Raw genomic sequence first — 11,876 nt, forward strand, 5'->3', positions numbered from 1 at the left:
CTGCCGCCTGGCTCCGGGCAGCAGTTGTGGCGGCTGGCCAGCTGTCTGCGGTTCCAGGCTGTCTGGGTGCCTCTGCAGGTCTGGGGGCCGGCCACACCGCTGCTGGTCTCATCCTTGGTGGGATGAGCAGAGGTGAGTCTGGATGCTGCTGGTCTTCACGGCAGCTTGTGGTGGGAACGGCCCGTCCGGCTGCCAGCGGGAGAGGAGAGCGTCCCTCCTCTTCCTTCCTCCTTCCCTGCCACTGCTTCTCACGAGGGGCTGTGGGAGGGGGCATGGGCTAGGCACAGTAACCTCAGAGTTATTGGGAGAAAGGGCTCAAGGCCCTGCAGGGACGTTGGTGATGTGCTGCTTTGCTCCAGCCAGGATTTCTTCTTGCTCTGAAAAACTCCCCTTGAAGTCTCTTTGGAAGGAATTGAACTCGGTGTCCCAGCACTCACAAATTCCAGTTGTTCGATGAGAAAGAAAAAGCTCTCTGTTGCCTGAAGATGAAACTTAGACCAAAATATGTAAGTGCTATCAAAAAATGAGAAGTTCTCTTCTGATTCCTGTCTACATCACACTGGTGCATGGAGCCTTTTCCATGGACACAAAGAGCAGACAGGGGTATCCATTCCATTTTACGTTTATTATGAAAGTGATTTTAACAAAAGTTTTATTACATGCTTCATTTTGAGCTTTGACATAGAAATCAAAGCTATTAATATACAGAGGCAAAAAGAAATGTATTTTCTTATAAGGTACATTTACAACAACATTTTCTACTACAAATCTGACAGTATTGTTAAAATATTGGTAAAGCTTAGACCACTGTATTTTATTTTCTAAGTATCAAATTTTGTACAGTTATTCACTATCTTTGCTCTAAACTATCATGGTACATTTCATATGGAAATAGCTGTTTGTACATAATTTACATCGGTAATAAAGCTTAGAAGTCCCAGCAGCATCTAGCAGGGTTTAGTTCAAAATGTCACTCTTGCCCAGTGATTTACACAGAGCAGACTGGTACAGAAACCAGTACTACACTCCAGGTATTTTCCCCCAAAATCTAGTCTACCAGAAATTCCTGCTCAACAGACGATGGATGTGATCATAGTGAACTCTACGTAGGTGAAGCTACCACTGACCTCAGTGGCAGTTTTGCCTAAAAAAGGCTCTATGATCCGATCCAGTATGAGGTTTTATCACTTCCACTGCCACCTAGGAGCACAGAGATACCACACCTTTCCTTGTCTTTGTACTATATTTGGGTGTAATCTTTTGAATTCCCTTTTATTTCTGAGTTTTGTGTTGTTTCTTACCCTAACCACAGAAAAGAACTAGCACTAACTTTAGAATATATATTCTTCATATGTTATGAAAACGGTGAGCACTTCAGAATGACACTTGATAGACAATTCTATGAAAATTAGCAGGTTAAATTGCCCCAGAAAACTCTTCCTAAGATGCCAGTGAGACTGCACAAGTAACAGGAGCAGTAATCTAGAAGGACAAATACTGACCACATCCACCCCAGTCTCCTAAAATACCTTTTTAATCACCATGTTGAGTGTCTGCTGCTGTCATGCAATCAATGGCCTTTCTAAGGTATAAAACATAGAAAACAATATTTACAAAATAATTTTAATTAAAAAAGTAACAAAATGAAACTCTAAAAAAGGTATTTTCACAATCATTAAAATAAAGCTTAATTAAGCAAAGCCACTTCTTTTTCTAGGTATTGAGAAATTCAGCTAAAATTGAATTGCAATTGTATATCTTAAAATTGTTATCTCCGCTTTCTGAATACAGATGGTTTAAATTATTACATCTAAAGGTACTTCTGTACATTTTATTCTTGTATATTACATTTAATTTTATAGATTAAAAGCTTAGTGATGAAACAGAATAAATAAATGAAATAACAAACTGGAATTGTATATATTCAGATACTTAGGTAACAGGTTTTTTGACATTGTTTATTTCCCAGTCTGTTTCCATTCAGGTGAAAAATGTTATGATAAAACATGAGACTTCTCTCTGAATCCAAGTCTCACTCTGAGGAGTAAGTTCACATTACCTTATAGAAATTTCCCTTCTTCCATAAATTCTTATGGGAGACAAAAGTCTTTTTTTTTTCTCCCCTCCCCAAGTGCTTACAACAGTCTCTCATCCTAGAAAACTATTTCATAAAGTCTCAAAGTACTGAGGGTCTGTACGACTTCTCCAGTTACCGCCATTCCTGTCAATCAGTGGTTTTAAACTATGGAAAAAATGCAACTACTTGAACTCATGACACAGGTACAAGTAACTCATGTGTTGCTCGTTCCCATTGTTAGAAAAGGGAAAATCCAGACCCCTGAGGTGGCTGAGAAATCTGCCCCTGGATGCAGTTGTTGCAGATTTCACTCCAGCTGCTTTTCTAAGAGCACTCAAAGGTATTTAGAGTCCAGACACGGGCGCTGTCAGGAGCAGTTAGGTTTTGCTGGCAGAGCCCCTGTGTGACAATCACAGCACTACTTTTGCTCCTCAGGTTCGTAACCCGTTATCTGTAAGATTAAAACTGGGTTGTTCACAGATAAGACTGACCTGAGGAACTTGACTCTGCTGGGCAGCTTACAGAGGGGCATGGGGCGGGTTTGAATGTTTAACTCATGCACACACGTTTCTCGGGGCGTCACCCCTGTGCCCTGCTCGCAGGCAGCGCTACGGGCGAGCAGCTGTGCTCTTCCAAAACCAGCTGAGCGCTCACAATGCAGACTCTCCAAAAACTCTGCCACCCAGTCGGTACTTTTTTAAGCTAGTCTAAAACTAAACTAAAACTAAACTAAACCTAGCTTACTAGGCAAGCTTGTTTTAAGTAAGCTTACTCACTTTTAAGTAAGCTTACCCTAGTATGAAGCTGATGCGTAGGAAACGTCAGTCTAAATCTTTAGTAGTTATACCACACTATGATTTAACTTTATTCTATGGGGGAGGCACAATGAGGAAATCAATTTCTTTTGAAAAGTTGGTCTTTAGGTAAAAATCTAATGTATGCTGGAGGAAGGAAGGCAGGTCAAAAAAAATGGGCTGAAAGAAGACTTCAGCGGCTTTAAATCCAGTTTTGGTGAGCTAAATCTTCAGGCAGAGTAAACGTTGCTGTGCAGGCGGGGTGCAGGTGGCGGTCTGTTATTGCACACCGAACCCGGGGGCTTCCCGTGCGGCAACGACACGCGGAGGCACCGGCCCACAGCCCCCCCGAGCCAGCGCTCACCGCAGCGCCCGGGCCTTGAGGAGCCGCTGGTCACTGCTGTGGCCCCTGCGCGCTGATCCGGGGGCACGTGAGAGGGATTAGGGATGATTCACCACCTCACCAACAGTAAGTGCAGTCTTTAGAGCGGGAGGAGAGGCTTAAAAAATGGTAAGTGCTACAGGTGCAGCTTTTAAGCAGACGGGCATTTGCAAATTGAAAATCAAAAGCTCCGTCTGTGACGTGGAACTGGGCAACCACAAATGGACACTTCTCCAGCCTTCCTGTGGTAACACCTATCCTGCGTACAAGACGCAATTCTCTAAGAACGGATACAGGGCTGTATTTATTGAATATGTTTAAATGCAATATTTCACATTTAGGGTAAAAGCCAAAATTTTATATTCTGCAATGTATTGATTCATTTCACAAAGCCGGTTTTCTTAAAGGCAACCATCCTTCTCCTTGCATGGCTTTTGATTCCCAAACGTGTCTAGGTCTTCTCCCCAGAAGACATTCCTTGTTGCTGTACTGTCAGGGTACAGTAGCGATGTGTTTTCTGACAATGAAGATCTCCTACACCTACATTAACAAATGAAGAGCAGAGCTCACCTTCTATTTGGTGACTGCTGGTTTCTGTAACTATAAATTTAGTAAGAAAGTCAAAGCATTTTTAACTTTTAGAGCTGATATAAAAATTCTGTGCTGCTGTACAAACCAGCTGAAATCGGCTCAGACCATCCTAGAGACCACTTCTCATTACTTGTTTCATTAGAAATTTGCATATCCAAGGGCATTTCTACGCAGAGCTGCAAACACTCAAACCTGACTCCTTTTCTAAACATATCATGTATGAAACCCCTACGTATCCAGAAGCATTTCACTGTACACTTTTGAAGGCCAAATTATTCTCCTCCACTGCTTTCAGCCCCACAAAGTCTGTGTTTGCTACAGAAGTCCCCGAGCGCCCTGTCCTGACCGTGGAGTCTGTGCCCTGACATGGCTCCGGGGAACACGAGCCGACACACGCTCTCAGGTTGTCTGTCAGGATGAACTAAACACAACCCTGGTTTGTCTGACGTGTGGTTGTAAGTCAGGGCGAGTGGTACCAGAGCTGAGCACAGCCGGTCCCCCCGGCATTCACCTCCCTCAGCTCTACCAACAGCGGCCTCAACCGGGACACGTCCCTCTCGTAGTCCCTGCCTGGCACTGGATTCCCCGTGTAGCTGAGAACCTGGAAAATGTTACGGAGCTGCCAGCGGTTTCTGGACTCACAGGACAATTACTTTCAGCCCTGTTCCAGAGAGGAGTTTGTCCTGCTTGGCACCAGTGTCGTACAGTGGTATTACGTTCAAACGTGTGGGTTGTTAAGCAGAAATTTTGGCAAGGATTTTACTAAACTCACTGCACAGCATCAGCTTCCAAATTTCATTTACTTAAGTCTGAAATACTAAAGATCACTGTAGATGGTTCAGCAAATGAAGAAGTTATTTTTCTCTGTATCTTTCATATCTTTTCCTTCCTATCTTTCAGAAGACCAGCTGCAATCCTGACCCATTCTAATCACTCTGAATAACCTACCAGACTTTGACACACTGTTTGGCTGAAGTAGTTTTTTAGCTATACACTAACTGAATACCTAAAAAGATTTTTGCTTTTTTAAGATTTAATTTTTTTCTACAAATAACTCCTGTTAAGGTAAAAAATACATGTAACTCTTTTTTTTAGTTCCAGGCATGCACTGAATCTGGGATTGATGAGATGTTCTCCTTTGAATGTCCACCTTTAGTAACCCATGATGAATATTTAAGAAAAGTCCTCACAAAAAGTTAGGTTTAACAACCTTTAAAAAAGGACTTTTATGGAGATATTACATTTTGAACTGAGGGTTAATATATAAATATATATATATTAAAGAGAAAGCTCATCAAAGATCTAAGATCCATGAGTGAAAAAAATGAGTTATTTGACCCTAAGTTGAAACTGTTCAGGCATAGAAAGGAAAACAATTATACTTTTCAACAGAAAAGGAAAGAAGGCAAGCAAAATGACAAGATGGCTAAGTAGATAAACTCAGCAGAATGCTTAAGGTATCTCTTAGAAATGGAACATTCAACCACTTGTAGCCAACAGAAACCAAATTTGTAAATTTAAACAGTATTTGCTCAAAGACAAACAAAAGTGTAAGAAGTTAACTGTGACCGCCCCTAATGCACGTCTTGGAGAGCATCCCAGGGGATGTCAAACTACAGGGTAGATATGCAAAAAAAATACAGGGAAGCAAACCTGTATGTTAGCCTTTTTCTGAGAGGCTGCTGATGTGAAAGTTAATTTCTCCATGTAATAAACTTGTAGGATCAAAAGGGAAAATGATATATAAGAGGAAGGGACTTGGAAGTAAAGAGGCTGAAATACTGACAAAAAAGCTAGTTTCTCAGTGAAATTAGCTCCTGTGCCAGGAAACAGGAGGAAACACAGGCTTGAGCATCACCTTGTTGCAGCAGTACCTGTCACTCTGAGAGGGGGCCTGGGCACGAGGCCGATGTCCCCGCAGCACAGACAGCCCCGCGGGTGACGGCCCTGCGCCTGCAGCTGCTGACCCGGGAGCGCCAGGTCTCTGCGGGCGGCAGGGGCTGCCTCCACCTCATCCCAACCGCTCACCCCTGGCCCCGCAGAGCCTGCGCCTGGCCACGGCCCTTCCCGGCGCTCTGGGGACAGCAGGTCCAACAGAGATGCTCCTTGGGGAGCTCCTCTCACGTGCGGTGTCCTCACGGGTAGCGGCTGGTCTGCATTTCAGCGGTGCCCACGGAACAGGCAATAGCTGACCCTTTACTGGACAGCAGCTGCATCTTAACTGATGTTATTTTTCCTGAAATAAGGTGTGTTGAGAAAGACTGTCCCAGCGTAAGCCATTATCCAGTATTATAAAACTCCAAAAGGCTTCAGTTTGGTGTTAACGGAAGTGACAAGCACTTGGAGAAGTCATTTAATCATCTAAGCAAAGTTACAAATAGATATGAGTAAATAGGGTGTGTGGGAGTAAAGATTTAAGCACGAATAATATTTACAGTAACTAAAGATAACATTACTAATGTACCCACAAATAGAAGTATATATTTATATATTTATATATTGTACTTAATTAGATGCTCTATTAACGGAAAGAAAAACAAGGCTACTACTGTTGTTGTTGCTCATTTCTCACCTATCCTATTGTAAATGCCTTCAAAGGGACCAACTGGTGTATGGAAATCCAGAGCTAAACCTGTTTCACTGAAGTAACTGACAGTGGCAAGCCTCTGAAGAAGTTTAGAAGAGGACAGATAAAAACATAAGCACATTAGGGCACGGGACTCAATCTCATGTAATTCATAAAACAAAATTATACATCTGTTTCTTTTTTTTTTCTTTCTTCTTTTTTTTCCCTTTTGATTTCTACTTGGAGAGAGGTTCCACTAAGCCACAAATGAGAAATAAAATTTAGATTGTTTTGTCTTCTTCTAAAGATTCAATATAAACTTCAAGTGCAATTCAAAATCCAAGTATTATTTCTACTACATACTTCTTTCTACAACAGAACTTATCATCTGCAGGTAGTTTAATCGGATTTGAATAGTTTCCTTCTTTGCTTTGATGAAAGTTATTGTTGATGAAAAATAAAAAGCTAGAAAGAATATTTTCTACATAATGTAATTTCAAATGGAAAGTGAAGATACACTAGTGCAGACACAAATTTGGATCTTCAGCTAGATGCACTCAGGGACGCACAATTTCTTTTGTAGTAAAAATCCCATTCAGAACATTGGCTTTTAACGATTATAAAACATTATAGGTATTCTTCAATATACAATTGAAAACAAAGACTGCAAAAAAGAGCCTTCAAATTAGCAAATGTTTCTACTATGGAGGAAAGACAATACTTGACAGGGATGCAAAGTAACCAAAACCAGAATACCACTAGACTACTTGTATGGTCGTAGAAATCTGGAAACTTTTGATCGCAGTAGCTTTATAAATGATCTTGGAAACATCTCTTTTGACTCTTGTGCCGTGTACTTGAAATAGTTTTGTGGGTGTGCCAGTACGTCAAAGAGAGCTTTAATCAATTTCTTGTCCTATGGGAGACAACGTATATATTAGATAAAAATAGGGCTTGTATTCAGTGTCTGCACAGCTTTCAAAATTAATGAACAATATCAGGGGTTTTTTTGCAAAGCCCGATTCTGGGTAAAGCAGTGTAAGGAAGCTACTCCACGTTGCTGTGGAGTTCTATACTGATGAATCTTTCTCCTGTGCTGGACGTTTTTTTGCAATTAGCGTTCTCGGGAGGTCCTGAACCGAGCGGGCAGCAGCTGGGTTAACCCAAACCAGCTGCAGAAGTCAGGCATGAGAACTGCCAGCTGCCCCTGAGTGCCCCTCCAGTCTGTTTCAGCTGCTGTCCAGGGCCCTCCCTCCACGAACAGGAGAGAGGGCTGCTCCTCGGTGAGGCCAAGCTCTGTAAGGACCTTCTGTACCTCGCTGAGGGCTCCATTCCCAGTCTCACGGGGCCTGCGCCCGCCTGCCCGCGCTGCAGCTGGGACCTGCACAGCCTGGAAGCTGGGCAGGGCTGGCCGGGGGACCTGGCTGGTAAGCAGTTCTGTCCTTCCAGGCCGTACATTTACATGGCTGAATTTTGCCATCTGAACAGCCTTTTCTCAGTTTTAACTGGTAAGTTGCTATAGGTGGCAGCCCAGCAGCCTTCCTCCACAATTCTGTGTTGCTTGTGCCTTTGGAAAACCATCTCAGGGACAGCTTACAGAGCTACCTTACAGTTAGGTCTTGTTGAGGCAGGGCAGTGATTTAGGTAAACACATTTTTTAATGCACAGGAAATTCTAATTTAATGACTCATTTAAACACATGCCAGACTGAGGCTGGAGAAGGCTCTTCAAACAATGGGTTCTTCATTCTTGGTTGACTCGTTTTTCTAACCTATGTTAGCATACATTTCGTTTAGTTCCTGATTCTGCAAAGGGTGTACGCACGTGCTCAGCTCAGTGAGCTACTGAGTTTGTGCTGCTCCAAATACCAGCATAAACCTCAGAAGAGAGAGAAGTTAATTTGGGGTCACACTTGAGGTTTAAATATTATGACCCTATCAGGGTAATGAGAACTGTCTTGGGAAAACATTTAGGAAAAGGAATTCTTAGGTAGCCTCAGATAAAGCAGAATTTCCTTACCTTTAGAATTTCTTGATGGTTTTCTGATGCGTATAATCGTCCATCTCGAACAATGTCTTCTATTAGTTGTTGGTAATCCTCTGAAAAATAAAGATCAGTTGAGTGAGTGTGTGACATCCTTTGGGAGGACAATAGCCAAGACATCAGCCAGACCTCCTCTTCAAGACAGAGCTGAGAAATTTAGTACCCAGGTAATTAATTATTCAGCATCTCTCAAGCTGCTGTAGTCCAATATAATCACATGAAAATTCTGTACTGTTTTAGAACAGTAATTTTGAATTATCCATATAAATACTAACTTAGCCCCAGACAACTACTCCCTCCAGATGATAATGCTTTATTATCTGCATTCTCAAGATGAAGAAACAGGGCCAGGGATATGAAATCAGTGTCAGAGGTTATTCGTGAGGTCAGCAGCACAGTCAGGAACAGATCTCGTTTTCCACGCTAAGAACAGCTTCATTTTGAGTCCTGAATGACCAGCTGAATACAGATTTTCTCATCATTCACAAAACTGCACTGGTGTTCAGAAAAGAGACGGACTAACAGCTGCCAAAGGTATCACAGGAAAGTCTTTGTTTTGTTAAAACAGAAATCATCCCAAAGTCCAAAACATACAGTTTAATGCATCATTTGTATGACAAGACAGACTGTTTTAAAATGTAGATTTAAGAAAGTGATTACTGAAAGGATATTTCTTTCTGCATCACTGTTTTTCTCTCTTGGACCTGTGGTTTTATTAATGTATAATTTTCAAAATGTGTGGGTTACCAGTAGGACTTGATGAAGGGGCTTCCTAAAATGCACAGCAATTAATGGTATTCTCATTATGCATACGATAAATGCCAATTAAAAGGAGTCTGGCTGAATTCAGTGGGATAAGGATTAAGTTTAAAGAATTCTGTGTAACTTGCTGTCCATCCTTAAAGTATTAGAAGAAGAGTCAAAATAAAAGTAGTCATTATTTCAAAGTCTTTGCAACTGGTTTTAAAGTAATTCATGGACTAAAATGAGTTATATCAAGTTCTTCCTCATTCTTCTCTCCCTGTAATCAGTGTAAGAGAGATTCTGAAGAACAATTTTCTGTAATTCAGATGTAACACAAAAATAGAAAACAATCCCATTCTCACCATCGTAAGTCACATAGGGGACCTGAAATCCTTTGCCACTGTTTCCTTCATTTGACTTGAACTGAATCCAGAGCTTCCTCGATCTTGAGGTAAATGCAATAGGTCTCTCGTAAGTCTGACATGTTTCATATGTAGTAATTGAAGTAGGAGAAGCTAGAAAGAAGGTTAAATAAAGAAATGTTCTTTAAAAAATAAATTTCTGCACCCTTCCTGGTCTAGAGGTCAGAAATGTCAAGAGATGTCTCAGCTGACATATTCCTGAGAAGTTTTTTGTGAAAGAAGGGACACAGTCTTTATCTGTCTGTAAGAAGCAGCAGGTTTTTCCACAAAGGCAGGGGGAATCCCTCTGTCCCACAGCAAGAAGCTTAAGTAGACAGCGGGGTTGTAGAGTTGTTTCCGTGTAAGAAAATCCTACAGTAGCTCGAATGACTGAAAGGGCAATATCCCTCCTCTGGCCAGGGTGTGTTCAGCGTGTGGATCAGAGGCCACGCGACACCTGTGGTCCCCCCATCTAAAGGGATGTCAGGTTATTGACACTTTTCTCTCCTTATAACGACAGCTCTAATAAACAGCATGTGAAATGATACCCTACAGAGTCTCAGTGCCTTTCTTACTGGGATCATAATGGACCAGCACCTCCCAGTGCAAAACACCTGGTTGTAGGTTTGAAAAGAAAATGTCATTTATCTACACTGAAAGTGTGCTCATAGCTGGGAAACCCCCCATCTGCCTCTAACATAAGTAACAGATGGAGGTGCAGGATGTCTTCAAATCTATGAATGTGTCATGAGGCTCCTCTAAGTTGAAATGAATTTCAAACAAAAGGAAAAACTAGCTGTTTACCCAGTCCAAAAAACCCACTCCATAGCCACAGGATAATTAGGGAAAATAGCAAGTGTGACCTAAAATCTGAACTTGCTCGGGCTGATTCGGCTTTCACCAGTGTTAGCCAAAAGAGACCTTTTGAACCGAACGGGATTTGGATTCTTGAAGTGCAACAAAGTGGATTTAGCTGTAACTGGTATCAATTCTTCCACAGTAACATTAGCAGATGAAGAATGAAGATCTACTCTTACGATGCCAAACGCAGAGTGCTCACAAATCACAGCACAGAAAAACGTCCCTCCCTTCCCAGCGGGGGTGGTGTCTCGGTACTGTTACTGGTTCTGAGGTGGAAGTCAAACTTCTCCCTGGTGTGCCTGGCTTTACTCACTGTTGGAACCACAGTTTGGGATTAGAAGGATGACTGATTTGTTCTGCTACAGTAAGTGTTCTGCTTTTAAAAAACTGTTCTGGACAGATGTAATTTCCTTCCACCTACAGTGAGCAGGTTTATTCTTCTGATACATAGAGATGTCAACACAAGCCCTCAAGGATAAAGAGTTGTGAAAATTGTTTTAGCAAATAAAAATACGCTGTTTTAGCAAGTAAAAATACACCGTTTTAGCAAGTAAAATATAAATATGCTGTTTTAAACAAAGTTCTACCTAAACAATTGCCTTTCAGGTTTGGTGCCTGGAGATTTAGCAACAGACCAGCAGAAGCTGGATGCCTACGGAGGGCTGAAGGAGGAGTGCATCTCATTGGTGTCTTCGCTTCAGAAGTTGTTGAATTAACTTCACAATCAAAGACACAACCACACAAAACTGGGAAAACGTTGGATTTCTTGAAGGCGCCAGGTGTACCAACCTGTGTCACTGCCCAGATTTAGCCAGAGCTGCAGCCTGTGTACCCCTTGAGAGCACAGTCTGCACAGATGACAGGAGATGGCTCTCCCAGTATAACGTAGCATAGCTTGGTTGACTTCTAGACTGGCAGTGATTTATCCCATCTGGTAACTGGGCCAGACAGAAGCCCATTAACTGCTTTGTGATTCAGCCAAGACACGTGAATAATTAATATCACTCTGTTAATTGTTACTGGTACAGTGTTCTGTTTTAACTTGCTGTGCCAGTTCATTCAACGGTCCTTTTAGAAACCCTGGACAGATGAAGACAGTCGTCCCTTCAATACGAACTTTCCACTCAGTCAGTTTGCAACAAATATTTATATAGCCCATGTCTGGCAACTTACCACTTTTTCTCATTACTAAAACATCACCGCATTCATCTTCAATTGGGAGAAATATCTCAGGTACGACGATGAGTATTCTCCTCTTTGGGGGTGGATTTATATTCCAAATGCATTCCACATTAGCTGGGTAGTCTCCAGGATAGTTGGGCGATTCAATGTAGCCAGTATAATCCCCGAGTTCCCCTCCACAGTGTTGGTCTGTGGAGAAACATAATTTAGCATTTGTGTTAGTTGATCAGCTAAT

General features: G+C 42.0%; 1 protein-coding gene across 1 annotated transcript in view; it reads right to left on the reverse strand.

The window, feature by feature from the left end:
• Nucleotides 1–606: 606 nt before the first annotated feature.
• Nucleotides 607–11,876, reverse strand: part of SCUBE1 (signal peptide, CUB domain and EGF like domain containing 1) — a 207,889-nt gene continuing 196,619 nt past the window's right edge. The window contains exons 20-23 of the mRNA XM_074825576.1: nucleotides 11,633–11,830; nucleotides 9,560–9,712; nucleotides 8,430–8,509; nucleotides 607–7,326 (exon numbers count right to left, since the gene is read on the reverse strand). Of these exons, the coding sequence (XP_074681677.1) occupies nucleotides 7,174–7,326; nucleotides 8,430–8,509; nucleotides 9,560–9,712; nucleotides 11,633–11,830 (584 nt within the window). The 3' untranslated portion in view covers nucleotides 607–7,173. The remainder of the gene's footprint in view (nucleotides 7,327–8,429; nucleotides 8,510–9,559; nucleotides 9,713–11,632; nucleotides 11,831–11,876) is intronic.

Source organism: Strix aluco, chromosome 5 (genome assembly GCF_031877795.1).
Source record: "Strix aluco isolate bStrAlu1 chromosome 5, bStrAlu1.hap1, whole genome shotgun sequence".
Lineage (NCBI taxonomy): Eukaryota > Metazoa > Chordata > Aves > Strigiformes > Strigidae > Strix > Strix aluco.